The following is a 21938-nucleotide window of genomic DNA, read 5'->3' as shown; positions in this document are numbered from 1 at the left end:
TGGGGACCTAATACATTGACCTACTTTTTTTTAACCGTTTTAACATGTGAAACTATTCAAATGAAGTGTTTAAGTACACTTCCGCTACTTGTTGAATACTTCAAATTAGCCCCACCTAAAATCTCTTTAGGGTGCGCGGCAACTGCACGCCACATGCAACGAGCGTGCGCGCCGCGGCATAGTTCCCGGAAACGAGTTGTATGGGGCGGTGCCGTTCCTTGTTCGCCATACTTGCACAGAGAAGAGCAACAGAAGCACTTATTCTGCTAGCCCCTGGGAAAAAACAGCAGGAAAACGGTAAAGACCTGCTTTCACAACCTATACAATAGTTAACGATCAAGCACAGAACGGTTCATTATGTTTTAGACTTACTTTGTATCTGGTGTCATTTCGTCCCAACTTTGCGAACTAGCAATTTGCTGAGTTGTGCTAGCATGCCAACCACAATAACGTTAGCCTGCTATGGTATCTAACGTTACATACTTCACACCCTGGCTGCAGCAGTGCCCATATGTAGCCAGCGAAACATCAAGTAAACGTTGGTCTACTGTTAATATTTTGTTCTGCTCCAGTGGGACTTATGTAAAAGCACGGGACATTTGTAACATAGTTTGGTTTAATTGGGTGGCAGGTAGCTAGAGTAACATGGGTGTTGGACTAACTAGCCAGTTAGCAATCCTCGTGCAGCTTGATGACTTGCGGCAGTGTCTAGCCGTTCAGAGACTAGTTAGCCAGTGGTGTTAACACACTAGCTAGCTATTTGGCTGTCTTTGACGTTTGATTACTTTGTCGCCTGAAACCGTGCTAAATTCGACGATTAGGTAACCTTCGTTCTTTAGATAGTGTAACACATTGTTTAGCTAATTATGTAGCTTTTCGTTTGGATTCTCAAGTTAGCATCTGTCCCTGTCAGTAACTAACGTTACATTAATCGGTCAGTCTTTCTTTGCAGCAAGCTAACGCTACAACTCAAGCTATCTAGCCACCCGCAGACAACAAAAGAATGGAAGTGAGGTTTATTTTTTTTTAGATGTTTCTCTTCCAGGAAGTAACTCAAGTCCATAAAGCAATCTTGATAAGATAACAAATGTTTTGACATACTGTATTGATCTGTAGTGCACACTGCATACCCAGTTCCATTGCAACGCAAATTATAATTTTACAGCTGGTGGCTGTGTAGAGTATTGTCAGTGATTGCACAGGAGAAAGAGACTGTTCTGCACCTACCTGTTCTGCACCTGTACAACTCATTTTGTTCACAAGTTTGAATAAATAATGAGTCATTATTTTAACTATCATTCATTTCATCCATTAATGTTTACTGATGCAAATTCTAGTTGGTGAATGTGATAGGAAATTCATTAGCGTAGGTAGACTTGTTTCCTCTGTCAACCTGAATGTTAAGTACCACGTCCTGTCTGCTAGAAATAATTGACATCTTCCTCTGACTGCGCGGGTGTAGTGGACCCTTTAGACTAGAAGCCAGGACGACATTGATTGAGCCCTGTACGATGGAACATCACGACTCGATTAAATTGAGCATCCATTAAGTTAGCATTGTAAATTGCTTTAAATGATCATTATTTGTCAATGAATAGTCAATCCGTGACAAATAATCTCTCGTATATGCTCAGGAGTTTGCAGATGGTTATGTTTCTGTTCTGAACATCCCATGCGCTTGCCAGCTGAGTTAAAATCAGACCGACAAACACCTGGCCCCTAGCTCCCAGACAAAGTTGAGGATTTTGCCTAAGAGTAGGGAATAGGAAGTGAGATTTTACTCTTAAGTGGCACTGAAAGTTTAGTGCAAATCATTACATAACATTAGCTCTGAAACAACCTGACATTTGGTCAAAAGTTTATATAATCTGACACACATTTGCCAACCCAAACAGTTGAGTTATTTGGTTAATTATGTGGTATATAGGTCTTCACGGGTCCAACCAAATTCCAGTTCAGGGTGGGTCTGGGTCCAAAGTGCAAGCTTTTTCCTCGGATACGGGCCGGGCCCTATTTGATTGTCATCGAGTCTTGGGTCTATGTAACTACAGCTGATGGACCCCACCACAGCTCTGCATAGCCTATAGCATATTTGTTTTACACTAATAGAAGGGTTAGACAACATATAAAGACCTATTCATTAAGCAGAAGAGCAACTTGGTTGAGAGATATATATATATATATATATATATATATATATATATATATATATATATATATATATATATATATATATATATATATATATATATATATATATATATATATATATATATATATATATATGAGCTTTTCCATGGGTCTAAACCTGGATACATTAGGTTCGTCGTCGGGTCCACGTCCGATTGTCCTCGTGTCTGTTCTTGCAAGATGGAGGTAGGTCGACCACTGGTGTCGGTGTGAGTCTGCAACCTGGTTTTAGAACGTTTCGTATAATTCTTTACGCAGATCTAAGACAGTAGATTTCGTATGGAATGTATTAATTTGTGGATACCCATCATCCATTATGTATGATTTGTTACGAACCAATTTGTTGTGGCTACCGTTAGCTAGGTGGCTAATGTTAGCTATGCTAGGGATTAAGGTTAGGAGTTTGGTTAAAGGGGAAGGGTTAGCGGGCATGTTAAATAGCTAACAAGTAGTAAGTAGTTGCTAATTAGCTCAAATGCTAAAGTTGTCCATGATGAAATTTGAACACACAACCTTTGGGCTGCTAGATATTCGCGTTATACGCCCACCCGACCAACCACCCACCTTTCGATTTTGCCTTAAGTAACCTTCTGTCTTATGTAACCATATCCTACTAATTTGAGTGTTCCTGATTTACATTTACTATCCTACATCAAGTCTGAGACCAGGCTGGAGTCTAAGCAGGCCCCTGGCTGCCCTGTGCTCAGGCATGTTTATCATTGCAGTCAAATCCATGTTCCACTGTCTGCAGGGTGAGCTCTCCTTCTGTGGCATTCCACCCAGCCTGCTAGTTCAGACAGGTCAGGAGGCTGGATGTATGTTAGCAGAGTCACTATTATTCGAGTCACGAGCAAGTCTCAAGTCACAAGGTCCGAGTCCTAAGTAGAACGGGTCGAGTCTCGTGTCAAGTTCAAGGCGTGTATTCTAAGAGCAAGTCAAGTCACGTGTTTTTTTTAAAGTCAAGTAATATTAAAATCTATACATGCAATGACTTGTTCAACCACAATTCTTTGTCTATTTATTGAGGCTACCGTACAACCCTATTCATTATTTTGTCACCAACACATTTTGATTATAGAATTGTAAAATAGGGACCTTGTAGCAGTCTTAAACACCAGTCTCAAAGTCAACAGTGAGGAGGCGACTCTGGGATGCTTCTAGGCAGAGTTGTAAAGGAAAAGCCATATCTCAGACTGGCCAATAAAATAAAAGATTAAGATGTGCAAAAGAACAGACACTAGACAGAGGAACTCTGCCTTGAAGGCCAGTGTCCCAGAGTCGCCTCTTCCCTGTTGACGTTGAGACTGGTGTTTTGCGGGTAATGAAGCTGCCAGTTGAGGACTTGTGAGTCATCTGTTTCTCAAACTAGACACACTAATGTACTTGTCCTCTTGCTCAGTTGTTTACTGGGGCCTCCCACTCATTTTTCTATTCTGGTTAGAGCCAGTGTGTGCTATTCTGTGAAGGGAGTAGTACACCATGTTGTACGAGATCTTCAGTTTCTTCGCAATTTCTCACATGGGATAGCCTTCATTTCTCAGAACAAGAATAGACTGACGCGTTTCAGAAGAAAGGTCTTTGTTTCTGGTCATTTTGAGCCTGTAATCGCAAAAGGGTTTTCTAATGATCAATTAGCCTTTTAAAATGATAAACTTCGATTAGCTATGTGCCATTGGAACACAGGCGTATCAGCAACCATCACTCCTATCTAGACATTCCATTAAACATCTGCCGTTTCCAGCTACAATAGTCATTTACAAGATTAACAATGTCTGTGCTCTATTTCTGATTAATTTTGTTATTTTAATGGACAAAAGCACAACAAAAACATTCAAAAACAAGGACATTTCTAATTGACCCCAAACCTTGAAACAGTAATTTATGTTGTGAAGCTAATAGCAGTGACGCAATTATTGTGTAACTCCTCTAGGGCAACATCTGAAAAATAGCGCAGTTGGTGATGTGTACCGGTGCTCGACCACTCGGCGAAAGCACACATCATCCACGACAGAACGGTCGATTGTCAAGGACAATGAATTCCATTATCTTGGCTGTAATGGATTTAGCCTTTGAGTTGTCTCGCTGAAATTTTCTTGCTCTTTCAAATGACTGCTCAACTTGTTGAGTGCTTGATACACACAGTAGACATTGTGGGCTAGGTTAGGAATGCTGTGTTGCATGTGTAGAGCAAAATATAACGTGGCTTCTTTACGTCATGTTATATAGGTATGCACGGCAGCGTTGACCTCGGTTTTTAACATCGGCATTAAACTAGACGAGGTTGGCGTTTTTAGCTGATATCGTCCGATTCCGATATCGTGCATCCCTATAATGAAGCTTACCGTTGTTCCCCAGAACAGTTGAGCCAATCACATGTGTTTGAAAATACTCTGTCAGTATTATATGCTGACCACACCGTGCGTTGCAAAATAAATGTACATGTTATTCAGTCATTGCACCCACATTGCTCACGCACGTCAACGAGTGTCTGTGTAGCCAGGTACTAAAATAGAACTTGGTTCTATTTGTGACGCAGTGCAAGTCCCGCCTCTCTCCTCATTGGTTTTTGAGAGCATATTTCCACGTGGGTGATTGAAAGATGAATTTAGGTCCACATTCCTGTCTGATCATACAAGCATTTGACTGAGCGGTGGTAGGCAGCAGCAGGTTTGTAAGCAGTCATTCAAACAGCACTTTCGTGCGTTTTGCCAGCAGCTCTTCTTTGTGCATCAAGCATTGCGCTGTTTATGTCTTGAAGTCTATCAACTCGAGATTTGGCTGGTGTAACCGAAATGGCTAGCTAGTTAGCGGAGTGCACGCTAATAGCGTTTCAAACGTCACTCGCTCTGAGACTTGGAGTGGTTGTTTCCCTTACTCTGCATGGGTAACGGTGCTTCGAGGGTGACTTGTGTTCCTGGTTTGAGCCCAGGTAGGAGCGAGGAGAGGGACGGAAGCTATACTGTTACACTGGCAATACTAAAGTGCCTATAAGAACATCCCATAGTCAAAGGTTAATGAAATACAAATGGTATAGGGAAAAAGTCCTAAAATTCCTATAATAACTACAACCTAAAACTTCTTGCCTGGGAATATTGAAGACTCATGTTAAAAGGAACCACCAGCCTTCATACAGTGCCTTGCGAAAGTATTCGGCCCCCTTGAACTTTGCGACCTTTTGCCACATTTCAGGCTTCAAACATAAAGATATAAAACTGTATTTTTTTGTGAAGAATCAACAACAAGTGGGACACAATCATGAAGTGGAACGACATTTATTGGATATTTCAAACCTTTTTAACGAATCAAAAACTGAAAAATTGGGCGTGCAAAATTATTCAGCCCCCTTAAGTTAATACTTTGTAGCGCCACCTTTTGCTGCGATTACAGCTGTAAGTCGCTTGGGGTATGTCTCTATCCGTTTTACACATCAAGAGACTGACATTTTTTCCCATTCCTCCTTGCAAAACAGCTCGAGCTCAGTGAGGTTGGGTGGAGAGCATTTGTGAACAGCAGTTTTCAGTTATTTCCACAGGTTCTCGATTGGATTCAGGTCTGGACTTTGACTTGGCCATTCTAACACCTGGATATGTTTATTTTTGAACCATTCCATTGTAGATTTTGCTTTATGTTTTGGATCATTGTCTTGTTGGAAGACAAATCTCCGTCCCAGTCTCAGGTCTTTTGCAGACTCCATCAGGTTTTCTTCCAGAATGGTCCTGTATTTAGCTCCATCCATCTTCCCATCAATTTTAACCATCTTCCCTGTCCCTGCTGAAGAAAAGCAGGCCCAAACCATGATGCTGCCACCACCATGTTTGACAGTGGGCATGGTGTGTTCAGGGTGATGAGCTGTGTTGCTTTTACGCCAAACATAACGTTTTGCATTGTTGCCAAAAAGTTCAATTTTGGTTTCATCTGACCAGAGCACCTTCTTCCACATGTTTGGTGTTTCTCCCAGGTGGCTTGTGGCAAACTTTAAACAACACTTTTTATGGATATCTTTAAGAAATGGCTTTCTTCTTGCCACTCTTCCATAAAGGCCAGATTTGTGCAATATACAACTGACTGATTGATGTCCTATGGACAGAGTCTCCCACCTCAGCTGTAGATCTCTGCAGTTCATCCAGAGTGATCATGGGCCTCTTGGCTGCATCTCTGATCAGTCTTCTCCTTGTATGAGCTGAAAGTTTAGAGGGACGGCCAGGTCTTGGTAGATTTGCAGTGGTCTGATACTCCTTCCATTTCAATATTATCGCTTGCACAGTGCTCCTTGGGATGTTTAAAGCTTGGGAAATCTTTTTGTATCCAAATCCGGCTTTAAACTTCTTCACAACAGTATCTCGGACCTGCCTGGTGTGTTCCTTGTTCTTCATGATGCTCTCTGCGCTTTTGACGGACCTCTGAGACTATCACAGTGCAGGTGCATTTATACGGAGACTTGATTACACACAGGTGGATTGTATTTATCATCATTAGTCATTTAGGTCAACATTGGATCATTCAGAGATCCTCACTGAACTTCCGGAGAGAGTTTGCTGCACTGAAAGTAAAGGGGCTGAATAATTTTGCACGCCCAATTTTTCAGTTTTTGATTTGTTAAAAAAGTTTGAAATATCCAATAAATGTCGTTCCACTTCATGATTGTGTCCCACTTGTTGTTGATTCTTCACAAAAAAATACAGTTTTATATCTTTATGTTTGAAGCCTGAAATGTGGCAAAAGGTTGCAAAGTTCAAGGGGGTCGAATACTTTCGCAAGGCACTGTACATGTGAGAGAGATGAAATTTAGAGGGGAGAACAAATATGCAACAAATAGCATGGGTTGCTAATATGACAGGGATTGTGGCTTTGGCTACTGGACAATTAAAGAAAGTTGATATAAAATAATTGCCTTTATGGATATGGTCTGATTTTGGCTAGGCTACTTTGAAGCAAGGTAAGATATGTAGTAAAATGTTCAGGATTCCAAAAATGAAGTACATGTTTTCAAAGTGCATACTGCCCCCAGCTCATTGCAAAGTGGTGTGTGACACCCTGATGAAGCCTGCCTTCTATTGCTTATGCATTTGCTGTTTGAGATGCTGTATCAGCAGCTCTCACACTGTCTGACTGTTTTTCCACTTGAAGGCTCTGTAGCTGTATGCTGTGCGAGTGTGATAAATGAGATGCATAACCAATATACACACACAGAAATTTAATTCCACTAAATTATACAAATGAACCTATAGACCGATAAGCATGACCAGTCAAATGTATTTAAATCGACTGGTATTTCCATCAATGAATAGGCTAAAAAGCATTATTTCGCAATGGGATTTTCTTCTTCTCCTGGACATTTGGCCAGTGCAGCAGTACTAATTTATTTCCCATTTTTCTTTTGTTTTATGGTGTACTTTTTGTTCCTATATCTTTGTTACCGTGTAGATTGGCTTTAGTGAGGGATTAGTTTCCTAATACATGTACTATACACTGTACGCCATACAGAACTCCAAAACAAACTGCGTCATTCATTCTCCCCGCTCCATTTTCCATTTTCCACACCAGGCTACTAGTTTTTCTTCTTTTTTTCTTTTTTTTAATGAATAGTTTTACGCTCTTTGGTTAACAAGGATCCAGATGTGCTTTTAACTTTTAAGACTAAATGCCAATATTTAAATACTTTCACTCCCCCAAGCTCCAGCGAAGAATGATAGATCACCAAAATCAAGTGGAAAATAACTTTTGTATTTTTTTCCATTCCCGAGTGCTGTTTCTGCAGTAGCAGACACAGACAGAGGATTCATGATCAGGCTATTGTGGGAGAGAAGGCCTTATTGGGGATGTTGGACCCTTCTTGGCATAAATACAGCTCTTCCTGCTTTTGTGAGTCTCTCCAGTTGTCATGACTCAAGTATATTGAGGAGAGGCCTCTCATTCCAATTATAACCCCTGGATGGGGATGACCCATCTGGAGTGGATTTTATTGGCCATCTTGTTTGTTGTGAATGCCATTAGGCTTGCTGTCAAACGGTTTTAGTTGTTGGTAAGATGGCATCAAATGATGTTGGCATGAGTTCAAAGTACAGAGATGGGCGTGTTGAATTTTGAGTCGTTTTTGAGAAAAGCAATTTCTAGAACAGTTTCACTCAGATTTTACTTGAGGAAAGCCACACAAATTAAGCCTGGAAGTCGGCCCAGATCCAAACAAATTTTGTCATGACAACGACCTTAGGAGTTTGCAGTTACAGATCTGGGGCAAACGGGCAACAACATTTAAGGACCATGGTCATTGATTGCGTTGATCTTAAGAATGTAGCCTACATGTGGTCTATTTTAGGAGCATGTAAATTCTGTATGTCAACATTGTTTTGACCGAAGCTTGACCACATCTGTCAGTGTAGTTGAACTTACTTGCTAAATAATGAAAGGAAGACATCACTGTACAACACATGACAGTCAGTGTAAGTAGATTGGTGTGAGCTTGTTTTGAAAAGTCCGGCTAAGAGGCCCCTGGAGACCAATGGTTGTGAGAGACTGTGTGATTGATCCGTTTTTAGAACAACCCCTCGGGTGGTTCTCCAAATGCGAAGGAACACGTAGTTAAAAATGGAAAAGACACCATTTGTTGTTTTGTCATGTATTGTTGTATTTCTTTGCATCTTGGGACAGTTGACCTCAATCTTGTGTGTGTTAGGGGCCCATGTCATGCGACTTTTCACACATGACCTCATTTGATGGAGATGGTCTCCCACTAGCCTGATGCTGTTAGTGTGCCCAGATTTTTCACATTAGAACCAGGATTAAGTCATCAGTATTGACTTAATTTTTTTGTGATGTAAAAAAAAAAAAAAAGATTCTGCACCTTTTTTGGTTCTTCTGATCAGGGAACCTTTCTGCGTTTTAGTTCCTTGTTTGTTGCTTTATGTGATGTCATAGCAGCATTTTATAGTAATTGATGAGATGCTGTCATCCTTTTATTTGAGCAGAATATACTACATCCTCTGAGGTGAAGCCACATGGGAGGAGTAGCGATTAGTGGAACTATTTATTGGCCTATCTTGGTTGTAAACATTCCTCTCTCTTCTTCTTCTTCCCCACCCTCTGTCACTTCTCTTTCTCTCCACAGACATGGCTGAGGACGACTTGACTCCGGAGCAGCTAGCAGCCATCGCTGCGGAGAACGACGTAGGTGAGACGGTCAACTACAAGCCCCCGGCCCAGAAGACCCTGCAGGAAATCCAGGAGCTGGATCAGGATGACGAGAGCCTCCGGAAGTACAAGGAGGTTCTGCTAGGAGCCGGCGCTGCTGCTGTCGCTGGTGAGTGTGTGTTTGTAATTTCTCTCTCAATATGTGTGTTTGTATACGTGTCTGCCTGGCGCCTGCTTAGTATCTTTACGTGTCATATCCAAGATGGCGTAGCAGTCGGTCGTGTGTCCTGTCATGTGTAAATATAGTATTCCTAATTTATTAATTTTTTTCTTCTCGTATATATTTCATATATATTTTGATCTCACTTTCCATCTACGGACTGAATATACTCTCCTGCAACCCGCCTCACCCAATGTGGTACGGATCTGCTGTTTTTATACTTTAGAACCGGAACCCCCATCAGAAGCTAGCCAGCTAACTAGCTACTAGTCAGTTAGCCACTGCTAGCGGTCTTCACCGTTAATTTGGACACCAGCCAGCCTCAGCTCGGTCAATACCTGCCAGTCTGCACAGCGCGATATCAACCCAGAGCATATCAAACTGCTTTTTCTCTACCACATCTTCTAATTCCTACCGCAAGCTCTGAACCTTTACACAGGATCATCGCAGCTAGCTAGCTGCAATCCGAGTGGCTACGCCTGGCTAATGTCTCTGTCCCAAAGCAAGCACCAGTTAGCCTCGAACTAGGCCCATCTCCTAACTAGCCAAAGAGGTCCACCAGCTAATTATTGAGCTACAATACCTATTTTTCCATATGGCCTGGACCCTTTACTTCCGACACCGAGTCCCGCCGGGCCATCATGACTGGTCTGCCGATGTATTCGTCCGAGGTGATTTCAACTGGCTCTTCCGTTGCGACGTCGCTGAAGGCCCATCTGCTAGCGCCGACCCGCTAGCTGTCTGAATCGCCATGTCTCCAGCTTGCCTACTGAAGTAGCGACAACTTAACGGCTCCCTTACTCACCCATTGATCCCTTACTCACATCCTACCATACCTGTGTCTGTACATTATGCCTTGAATCTAATCTTCCGCGCCCATAAATCTGCTCCTTTTACTCTCTGTTCCGAACGCACCAGTTCTTATAGCCTTTAGCCGTACCTTTATCCTACTCCTCCTCTGTTCCTCTGGTGATGTAGAGGTTAACCCAGGCCCTGCAGCCCCCAGCACCACTCCTATTCCCCAGGCGCGCTCATTTGTTGACTTCTGTAACCGTAAAAGCCTTGGTTTCATGCATGTTAACATCAGTTTGTTTTATTCACTGCTTTAGCACACTCCTTCAACCCGGATGTCCTAGCCGTGTCTGAATCCTGGCTTAGGAACACCACCAAAAATCCAGAATTTTCCATTCCCAACGACAACATTTTCTGACAAGCTAGAACTGCCAAAAGTGGCAAAGTTCACCTGCAGAGTTCTGTCATACTATCCAGGTCTGTGAACAAACAATTTGAGCTTCTACTTTTAAAAAATCCACATTTCCAGAAACAAGTCTCTCACCGTTGTGGCATGTTATAGACCCCCCTCAGCCCCCAGCTGTGCCCTGGACTATCTTCAGAGTTCATACTGTTAGGTGTTCTAAACTGGGATATACTTAACACCCCGGCCGTCCTACAATCTAAGTGCCCTCAATCTCACACAAATTATCAAGGAACCTACCAGGTACAACCCTGTAACCATGGGCACCCTCTTGGATATCATCCTGACCAACTTGCCCTCTAAATACAGCTCTGCTGTCTTCAACCAGGATCTCAGCGATCACTGCCTCATTGCCTGCGTCCGTAATGGGTCCACGGTCAAACGACCACGCCTCATCACTGTCAAATGCTCCCTAAAACACTTCTGCGAGCAGGCCTTTCTAATTTTCCTGGCCCAGGTATCCTGGAAGGATATTGACCTCATCCCATCAGTAGAGGATGCCTGGTAGCTCTTCAAAAGTGCTTTCCTCACCATCTTAAATAAGCATGCCCCATTCAAAACAAATGTAGAACTAAGAATAGATATAGCCCGTGGTTCACCCCAGACTTGACTGGCCTTGACCAGCACAAAAACATCCTGTGGTGTTCTGCATTAGCATCGAATAGCCCCTGCAAATGCAACTTTTCACAGAAGTCAGGAACCAATATACACAGTCAATAAGGAAAGCTAAGGCTAGCTTTTTCAAACAGAAATTTGCATCATGTAGCACTAATTCCAAAAACTTTTGGGACACTAAAGTCCACAGAGAATAAGAGCACCTCTTCCCAGCAGCCCACTGCACTGAGGCTTGGAAACACTGTCACCACCGATAAATCCGGGTTCATTGAGAATTTCAATAAGCATCTTTCTACGGCTGGCATTGCTTTCCAGCTGGCTACCCCTACCAACAGCTCTGCACTGATCTTGCAGGCGAAAACCTGAGGAAAATCCAACGAAGTGCTGTTTTTCCTGAAAGCTCTCTGTTCCATTGGATGCCTTGCCTCCATTTAAAGGGATATCAACCAGATTCCTTTTCCTATGGCTTCCTCAAGGTGTCAACAGTCTTTAGACAAAGTTTCAGGCTTTTACTTTGAAAAATGAGCGAGAAAGATAACATCGCGTCAGTGGATAGCTGGGTGTTTGCAGAGTTTTGCTTGTGCAACAGTGTGGGGCAGCCATTGTCTCTCCCTCTCCTATTGAAAAAGCGACAGTCCCGGTTGATATATTATCGATTATATATTTTTTTAAAGAACCTGAGGATTGATTATAAAAAACGTTAGACATGTTTCTGTGGACATTACGGATACTATTTGGAATTTTCATCTGCGATGTCGTGACCGCTTCGAGCCTGTGAATTTCTGAACATAACGTGCCAAACAAATGGAGGTATTTTGGATATAAAAATAATCTTTATGGAACAAAAGGAACATTTATTGTGTAACTGGGAGTCTCGTAAGTGCAAACATCCGAAGATCATCAAAGGTAAGCGATTTAATCTATTGCTTTTCTGACTTTCGTGACCAATTACTTGGCTGCTAGGTGTTTGTAATATTTTGTCTACTGAGAGAGATGTTCTTACATTAACACTTGTTATGCTTTCGCCGAATAGCCTTTTTTAAATCTGACACGCCAGGTGGATTAACAACCAGCTAAACTGTGTTTTGCTATATTGCACTTGTGATTTCATGAAAATTAAATATTTTTAGTAATTTTATTTGAATTTGGTGCGCTGCAATTCAGCAGGTGTTGATGAAAATTATCCCGCTAACTGGATGGGTGCGTCCAAGAAATTAACAAACATCCAGACGAGCTTCAATGCCATACAACACTCCTGCCGTGACTTCCAATTGCTTTTAAATGCAAGTAAAACTAAATGCATGCTCTTCAACCGATGGCTGCCCGCACCCGCCTGACTAGCATCACTACTCTGGACGGTTCTGATTTAAAATATGTGGACAACTACAAATACCTAGGTGTCTGGTTAGACTGTAAACTCTCCTTCCAGACTCACATTAAGCTTCTCCAATCCAAAATGAAATCTAGAATTGGCTTCCTATTTCGCAATAAAGCATCCATAACTCATGCTGCCAAACACCCTCGTAAAGCGGACTATCCTACCGATCCTAGACTTTGGTGACGTCATTTACAAAATAGCCTCCAACACTCTACTCAGACTACATGCAATTTGCTATCACAGTGCCATCTGTTTTGTCACCAAAGCCCCATATACTACCCACCATTGTAACCTGTATGCTCTCGTTGGCTGGCCCTTGCTACCTATTCGTCGCCAAACCCACTGGATCCGGGTCATCTATAAGTCTTTGCTAGGTAAATCCCCGCCTTATCTCAGCTCACTGGTCACCGTAGCAACACCCACCCGTAGTACGCGCTCCAGCAGGTATATTTCACTGGTCACCCCCAAAGCCAACACGTCCTTTGGCCGCCTTTCCTTCCAGTTCTCTGCTGCCAATGACTGGAACGAACTGCAAAATTTCCTGAAGCTGGAGTCTTATCTTCCTCTAACTTTAAGCATCAACTGTCAGAGCAGCTTACCGATCACTACCTGTACACAGCCTATCTGTAAATAGCCCACCCAACTACCTCATCCCCATATTGTTATTTATCTTTTTGCACCTCAGTATCTCTACTTGCACATCTATCACTCCAGTGTTAATGCTAAATTGTAATTATTTCGCCTCTATGGCCTATTTATTGCTATTTATTCCTTACTCTTCTGCATTTGCACACACTGTACATAGATTTTTCTATTGTGTTAATAACTGTATGTTTGTTTAACTCTGTTTTTGTCGTCACACTGCTTTGCTTTATCTTGGCCAGGTCGCAGTTGTAAATGAGAACTTTTTCTCATCTGGCCTACCTTGTTATTGAAAGGTGAAAGGTGAAATTTAAAAAATAAAAATACCACTGTTTAGCTTTGGGAGAATGCTATAGAAACAGTCCCTGGGTACTAGCTATCTCAAAATAAACATGTTTTTTTTTCATGTTGGGGCCCTTCCAACTAATGGATAGCTGTCCTGATTTCAGCTCTCATCTGGGGCAGACCGTTGGACAGCTGGTTGTTACTGGTAGTATACATGCAGTCCTCAATTCCTAAATGTTGCCTCTAAAAAGTATTGGTCTGTACAATCGATTTACAACTTTTAATGTTTAAATGGAGGCCTAGGTAAGGGCCATAACTTCACAGATATCCCTACTTGGATGTATTCAGTTTGGTTGTCATTTAGACACAAATGCAGAATTATGTAAAAATACATTTAAGTAATGTTTTTGTGCTTAATGTTAGAATATAAAATACGTTTTGTGACATATTTTCACACCGAATGACCTATAAAGTTTAAAGGTCTGAAACCAAACATTACATATCAGCAAGTAACTAGGGTGTAATTGTGTCAAGGTTGCTGTGGGTCAGTTACCTTGATCTATTTGCATGTTCTTTGTCTGGTCTTGTTGCAGATCCCAGCGTTCCCAACGTCCAGGTGACACGGTTGACACTGATGTGTGAGACTGCCCCGAACCCACTGACCCTTGACCTGCAAGGTGAGCTGTAGTACTTTTTTGTTTTCTGTAATTCCCAGAAATGGACATCTTATCGTACGAGCATCTCGAAACATGAGGGAAATAGTTCAGAGTGTGTCACTAACTGGCGTTGACAAACTGATCTGTTAGACCACGTTCTAAGTAAAGACCTGCTACTCACCTGACTCTCTTGAGGAGGTGAGCAAGACACCTTGTGCCACTGAACAGAATGACCTGAGTCACCCTGAACGAGGCAGGCCAGTGCCAGTAAAAGTGCGTGCATCACACTCGTGTATGTACTTGTAGTGACTGTTCCCGAGGAACAGTGTAACACAGCCACTCGTGTCAGAAGTAACATGCTGGAAACGGTGAATGAATAGGAATTAATTAGGTGTCGTTTGAACATTTCAAAGCCTTACCTCATGGTCTTTCCATGTACAGCACTTATTGCAAATTCTGGGGTAAAAACTGTTTCGAAGCATTCATCGTGGGGGGAATAAAGAGATTACTGTATTGCTTCTGTTTCCCCAGTCTGTTCCACTGGTTGATGTTAAAGGAGAGTGTTGCAGCACTGCTAGAAGACACTATTAAAACCCCTGATCAAGTGTGCTAATGAGGCAGTGCCACTGCTGGGCTGAGATAATGACCCCTGCTGAGGTGTCAGAGCTGCCTAGGACTCCACATGGCTGTTAGACACCCTGCTCTCACACTCCACACTGGGGCCCTGTGGACGGCAGTCCCCTGCTGCATGCCCTAGTTAGTGTGGGTGTGAGAGAGTTGGAGAAACCTTGTTTTATTCCCTCGTTGTCTTTCTAACAGGAGATCTGGAGGCCTTTAAGAAGCAGTCCTTTATCCTGAAGGAGGGAGTGGAGTACAGAATAAAGATCAGCTTCAAAGTGAGAGCACGGTTCAGATCTTTTGCGGTGGTCCTTGCTGACATTTAAATGTACAGGTAACTGCCAAAATAAAGGAAACCCCAACATAGTGTCTTAATAGGGTGTTGGGACACCACGAGTCAGAACAGCTTCACCTTGGCATAGATTCTACAAGTGTCTGGAACTCTATTGGAGGGATGCGACACCATTCTTCCACGAGAAATTCCATCTTTTGATGTTTTGTTGGAGGGTTACTGCTGTCTCAGGCGCCGTGCCAGAATCTCCCATAAGTGTTCAATTGGTTTGAGATCTGGTGACTGAGACGGCCATGGCATATGGTTTACATAATTTTTATGCTCATCAAACCATTCAGTGACCACTCGTGGCCTGTGGATGGGGGCATTGTCATCCTATGGGGGCATAGCCATGGTAGCCAAAATAATGCCCTGCCCAGCATTTTTATGCATGATGGGATGTTAATTTTTTAATGAACCCAGGAGCCACACCTGTGTGGAAGCACCTGCTTTCAATATACTTTACCTCTCATTCACACAAGTGTTTCCATTATTTTTGGCAGTTACCTGTATAACATGTAAGATATTGCACAAAACAATTCAATTGAACTACCATTGATTCTCTTTTGATATATTTCAGGTCAATTGAATTGACCTGAAATATAACAAAAGAGAATCTGTCGTTCACTTTACGTGAATGAAAGCTTTTTGTATGAAGACCACATAAGTTAAATGCAGAAGACACATTTCAGTTGAATACATTTAGTTGTACCACTGACTAGGTGTCCCCCTTTTCCCTTTCCCTAAAAAGGTAGTGGCTACACTTTTCTTTCCCCCCCACTAAAAATCAAACACTCAGATTGTGCCATTAATGAACTTGGCTTACCGGTAGGTATTGTATTTTTCAGATTTCATGGTTCACTAGGTCTTTTAAATGGTCTATTTCTGTCAGATTTTCCATGCCGCTAACGGTGCCTCTATCTCTGCAGGTGAACAAGGAGATTGTCTCGGGACTCAAGTATGTCCAGCAGACCCACAGGAAAGGAGTGAGAAGTGAGTGCTTGCTGCTTCCTATCCCTCTTGTTTGTTCCCTCCTGACCTCCATCTCAAACGCACAAGCCTTCCTCCCATAGTAAATGTGAGAAATTGTGCCCTAGACTCAAGCGAATGTTGACATCAACGTTGAAGTTTCCCACTACCATCAGTTTCTACAGATTGCCCTGTTAAGGGAATGTACTAGGTGATACATTGTCATGGTTTCCAAATGTTGGTCCTAACAGAATTGAAGAGATAAGTGGCATGATGCCACAACACCGTTGCTTTAGACAGTAAGGGAATCATTTTAAATGAATTAGTTCAGTGAAGAGCTGTAAACACTTAAGGCCTGTAGAGACTACCATTGTTTAATGTTGACAGACAGCCCCGGCCCACACACTGCCTTTCCTTTTAAATCTGCCAAGAGAAACAGGCAGAAGGGCCAGGGCCTGAAATTGAGATATTGTTTGAAACCGGATGAAAAGGTTGAAAAATAGAGGCTGAAAAACAGACTCGACAGTGTCAATAGGGATATTATTGAGATTGTTTTGAGGCATTCATCTCACATTTTACTGAGCAGAAGAGAAAGGCAGAGTGGCAGGGCGTGAAATGTTTGTTTGAAACTGGATGCAAACTGGAAGTCGAGGCACAAAACAGCCTGTTGTGTCAATTGCTTTATTAGTGAGTCGTGTTTGTGAGGCTTATTGAGAAATCGATTGATCCAAATAAATTGGAGCAGGCCTCCTGAGTGGTGCAGCGGTCTAGGCGTCACTACAGACCCTGGTTCAATCCCAGTGTCTTCCGGGTAGGGAAGTGTTTGGCCGAGCGAGATTTCCTTGTCCCGTTGCGCTCTAGCGACTCCTTGCTGGGGTCCGGGTGCCTGCAAGCTGACTTCAGTCCCCATCTGAACGGTGTTTCCTCCGACACATTGGTGCGGCTGGCTTCTGGATTAAGCGAGCCGTGTGTCAAGAAGCAGTGCGGCTTGGCAGGGTCGTGTTTCGGAGGTCGCACGGCTCTCGTCCTTCGCCTCTCCCGAGTCCGTAGGGGAGTTGCAGCGATGGGACAAGGCTGTAACTACCAATTGGATGTCACAAAATTGGGGAGAAAAAGGGATAAAAGTACAACAAATGTTTTACTCCAATTTATAAAAATAATCAGTCGTGTTTTTCATTAGTCCTGTTTATTGATAACTTTCTTCGCAGCGAGCAAGTATCTTCTCCAAGTAGTTACACCCTGTTTCATTGTTTTCTGTTTATTGCCTGATGAACACCACCCTGTATTGCCTGATGAACACCACCCTGTATTTCTTGTCCTCCCTGGTGATTCAAACAGCCCTTCTTTTCTCTCGGTCTCTGTAGTTGACAAGACGGACTACATGGTGGGGAGCTATGGGCCGAGGCCGAACGAGTACGACTTCCTGACCCCGCTGGAGGAGGCTCCTAAAGGCATGCTGGCCCGCGGCACCTACAACATCAAGTCCAAGTTCACCGACGACGATAAGCACGACCACCTTTCTTGGGAGTGGAACCTCAACATCAAGAAAGACTGGAAAGATTAAGAAAGAGGCCTTCAAGACCAAACCCCACAACCATGTCCCCATTTCACCATCAGTTTATTTTCTTGTACTTCATTCCATCCTCGTGCCTTCAATCTTCATTCTGACCCTTCCTCTTCATTCCGACCCTTCCATCCCTCTCTCTTTTTTCCCCATTTATCCGTCTGCATTAGTAGCAGCAGCAGACGCAACGCCCCCCCTCTGTCCGTCCATCCCCCCCTCTGTCTGTCCATCCCCCCCCTCTGTCCGTCCATCCCTCTGCTTTCTTTGGTTGCACAAAATCCACCATCATTGATTCAATGCCCTCAACCTGCCAAGAATTTGGTTAGGACTGACTGGGAGGGGCCTCAGTGGGGAAGGGAAAACTGCTGTTATTGGCAGAGAGGTTTGGAACGATTATTTTATTGGTTTATTAACTAATTTACCAAGGCAGTCTTTTCAAACAGCTCCAACACTGAAAGGGCATTATCATAATTTTCCAACCTGGTATTGGGCCTTTAAGTTTTTTTTTATCTAATTGTATGAATAATAGTATACTGTGGCTTTGTTCATGTCACTGTTGATATTAATCAGCTTTTATGGTCAATCCTTCCCCGACATCATTTCCTTACCCCTTTTAGCATTCCTTTGCCTGCCTCCTTGCTAGTTTTTGTTATTTTTTTATATATATATTTTACCAAGACCTGCCTTGTTAAAGATATTCTCCTGTACTTTTTGTATTTTTTTGCCAGTAGTTATGAAAGTAGCACCCACGAGCCAAAAGTGGTCTCTGAAAATCGCATGTCACAAATATGTGCACCATGACATTGCTCTCGTTCTACTGTGTGTGTGTGCGTCTTGTTAGCCGTCACTCAAATGGTGAGGGGATGAAACGCAAATTACTAAGGGGCTTGCCCAAGTGGGGCTTAATGTAGGGGTTAAAAAGTTCTGGAGCATGTCTTTTTAAACCTACAGTGAAATAATGAGATGCTTTACTTCAGCTCCCCCCCTTAACCCTTTCCTCTTACGTGGGGATTGGTGCCACGGTAACCTAATGTAGCAGGTGTATAATTTTTTTTTAAGTAATTACGCCTGAAACTAGATCCCCTACATAAGGGGTATTCAACTCTTACCCTATGAGGTCCGCATCCTGCTAGTTTTCTGTTGTATGTGGAGGAGGCGTGTCGCCTTGTTAATGTCCAAAAGCAGAAGTCCATTTCCCCTGAAAACAGGAACATCCAGTAGTTTAGGATTCGGCAGAGGCTAGGGCAAAGGAAGTGAAAGATAATGACATTGTAAAAAATCAAATAAAAAGGGCGTAAGCCCCAGTGCTGCCTCATACCGAAAGATCAAAATAATCAGTTTCACTCACCAACAATCAGTTCACTACTCTTGTGCAGTTGTCATGGTAGTGCACTAACAGATGGTGCATGCCTTGGGCTGTATGTTGTGTATTTCATGTGGTGCTTGCCATCAGGTAGACTCACTCAAGGGCAAATTGTACTATCAACTGTTCCACCATCTTAATCTCTTTGCTAGTTGAGATTCTCCCTGTCGTCTTTACACACATGCTGCTCCCGGCCTGAACTCAACCTCCACTAGTAAACACAAGTTAACATGGTAGTTAGAATGAGAATAGAATACACCACCTAGAATTTACCAATTTGTTTTTTTTTCCTTGCCCACCCCAGCAAGCCACTTCATCATTATTGTTCATCCTTAGCCATGAGGCCTTATCGTCGACTTTGGTCGTGTGAAAAAGAGACATGATTATTTTATTTTTTTGCCTTAATGTACATCAATCCCCAGTCAGATTTCCCTCCTCCCCACCTCACTCACATGTTGTTATAAACCTTAGGGCCTGCTGTCGGAGGTCAAAGGTGATGACAAGTACCAGAGAAGGCACAGGAGTAGAGAATGACTCACCGTCTGCTGCTGGAGACATTGACGGTGTTTCAGCTCTCATTAGGAACAGGAGCTGGTAGGGTTAAGATGTACACCTCCACAGTCAGGCCCCAGCCTTTGCCCAATTACCTATTGACGAAAAGAGACGTTGATGGAAGAACGGTCAAGTTTGCACAGAGTAGGATGTGCTAGCAGAAAATGTGTGATGCTGTTTGAGTATGTTAAGAGGGAGGGATTTTGGATCAGAAAGGGGAATTGACATGTACTGTACCCTAAGCATATGGATGTAAAAGTGTTTCAGATATTGTGCTTTTTCCATACATTCCTTCACACATTGTACAGTTTTGATGCTGGCATGCTGGTGGGGTTGTATGCATATTTGATCATTTGTGATTGCTCTTCATGAACAATAAAGATGTTGCTCAACTTGGCCTGTTGTGTACGGAGTGTCTCTGGTTTTCAAAGTTTATTTGTGGGTAAAATAAGTAAAACCATTATTTCCAGTCTTGATCTATTCAGCAATCACATTTTACAACTTCTCAAGAGTTCTACCAGTCACATTTTTAGACTAGTGGCCAATCTTAAGTTTTGAGAACCCTACCCAAGGTATAACAAAGCACAACCATGTTTTTCCATATCTCTAAGGTCTCCCATATATGGATGGTTGTATACAAAAATCTTATTGTGAAAGTGGTTAAATTGATAGATATGGTGACACACACCCTTAACTCAACTGGTGGGGAATGGGCCACCTAAGTTCATTTATGATGAATTAATTTTACTTTTTGGTAACTGTTTGTCATTCAGTTCTTTATGGTTCAGTCTGACAATGTATAGTGTGGCCAGACACTGAAGGTCCCTCTGTGAATTTGATATGTTTAGGCCCTACTCTTGCAATTACGTTAGAGGGTCCTCCTAGATTTGACTCCATATCCAATATGGCTACCATATTACCATTACATTTTGGTTTTATTACATGTATTAAATTATACATTTTTTTTTATTTTTGTACTGTACTTATGACCTGTACTCAAGACAATTTATATGTACTTCAACTATGTTTGGAATCCAATATGCCCACCATGTACACTCAAACACCTTTGTCTGATTATTTATATATTTTTTAAAGGCAGCAGACTGCTTGTCATGGCAATACCAAGTATTCCACGTTACGAGCCTCTTTGAGGATCAATGAGGCATCTGAGAGGCTCCAACTAAAGGAAAGAGAATCCTGGACTCTTAACCTCTCTCTTGCTCTATAACTTTCCCCCACTGTGGTATAACTTGCTCCTCCAGGATTTGGCTCTTAAGTCACCTCTTTACAGACCTGGTGCCAGGTAAGGTAGGGAGAAAACCAGTCAGTATCAGTATCTGGTGTGACCACACATCTCCTTCACATAGAGTTGATCAGGCTGTTGACTGTAACATGTGGAATGTTGTCCCACGCCTCTTCAATGGCTTTGTGAAGTTGCTGGATATTGGCGGGAACTGGCACACACTGTCGTACATGTAGATCCAGAGCACCCCAAACATGCTCAATGGGTGACATGCTCAATGGGTGACATGTCTGGTGAGTATGCAGGCCATGGAAGAACTGGGACATTTTCAGCTTCCAGGAATTGTGTACAGATCCTTGCGACATGGGGCTGTGCATTATCATGCTGAAACATGAGGTGATGGTGGAGGATGAATGGCACGACAATGGGCCGCGGGATCTCGTCGTGGTATCTCTGTGCATTCAAATTGCCATCAATAAAATGCAATTGTTTTCTCTGTTCATAGCTTATGCCTGCCTGTTCCATAACTCCACCACCACCATGGGGCACTCTGTTGACATCAGCAAACCGCTCGCCCAGATAACCCCCGACACGCTGTCTGCCATTTGCCCAGTACATTTTAAACCAGGATTCACCCATGAAGAGTATACTTCTCTAGTGTGCAGCCATCGAATCTGAGCATATGCCCACTGAAGTCGGTTATGAAGCCGAACTGCAGTCATGTCAAGACCCTGGTGAGGACGAGCACGCAGATGAGCGTCCCTGAGAGTTTCTGACAGTTTTTGCAGAAATTCTGACAGTTTGTGCAGTGTCATGGTATACCATCATACTTCAAGGCTAAAACCATGGTTCATTTCCATAGTATAAATGAAAGGACCATAGTAGTACCATGATATAAATGAAAGGACCATAGTAGTACCATGATATAA

The 21938-nt window shown here is 42.7% G+C and overlaps 1 protein-coding gene across 2 annotated transcripts; it reads left to right on the top strand.

Annotated features, from left to right (window-relative positions):
* The first annotated feature begins 139 nt into the window (after positions 1-139).
* Positions 140-20163, top strand: LOC110485930 (rho GDP-dissociation inhibitor 1). 2 transcript variants are annotated; one of them, XM_021557169.2, is made up of 6 exons: positions 140-297; positions 9296-9487; positions 14307-14390; positions 15189-15265; positions 16248-16311; positions 17652-20163. In XM_021557169.2, exons 1-6 carry the CDS (start codon positions 201-203, stop codon positions 17849-17851), a joined length of 714 nt encoding a protein of 237 aa, XP_021412844.1. In that variant the 5' UTR covers positions 140-200; the 3' UTR covers positions 17852-20163. The 2 variants fall into 2 exon arrangements, with proteins under 2 accessions (XP_021412844.1, XP_036796484.1); XM_036940589.1 differs by lacking the exon at positions 140-297 and adding an exon at positions 987-1009.
* The last annotated feature ends 1775 nt before the right edge of the window (positions 20164-21938 follow it).

Source organism: Oncorhynchus mykiss, chromosome 13 (assembly GCF_013265735.2).
Source record: "Oncorhynchus mykiss isolate Arlee chromosome 13, USDA_OmykA_1.1, whole genome shotgun sequence".
NCBI classification, from domain to species: domain Eukaryota; kingdom Metazoa; phylum Chordata; class Actinopteri; order Salmoniformes; family Salmonidae; genus Oncorhynchus; species Oncorhynchus mykiss.
Note: the sequence above shows the minus strand (reverse complement) of the source record. Positions and strands in the feature narration are given on the sequence as shown.

Coding starts and splice junctions, on each gene's coding strand:
- LOC110485930 (XM_021557169.2), top strand. CDS start 201: ATGGGGCGGTGCCGTTCCTTGTTCGCCATACTTGCACAGAGAAGAGCA. Junction 15,266..16,247: donor GAATAAAGATCAGCTTCAAA/GTGAGAGCACGG, acceptor CTATCTCTGCAG/GTGAACAAGGAGATTGTCTC. Junction 16,312..17,651: donor CCACAGGAAAGGAGTGAGAA/GTGAGTGCTTGC, acceptor CGGTCTCTGTAG/TTGACAAGACGGACTACATG.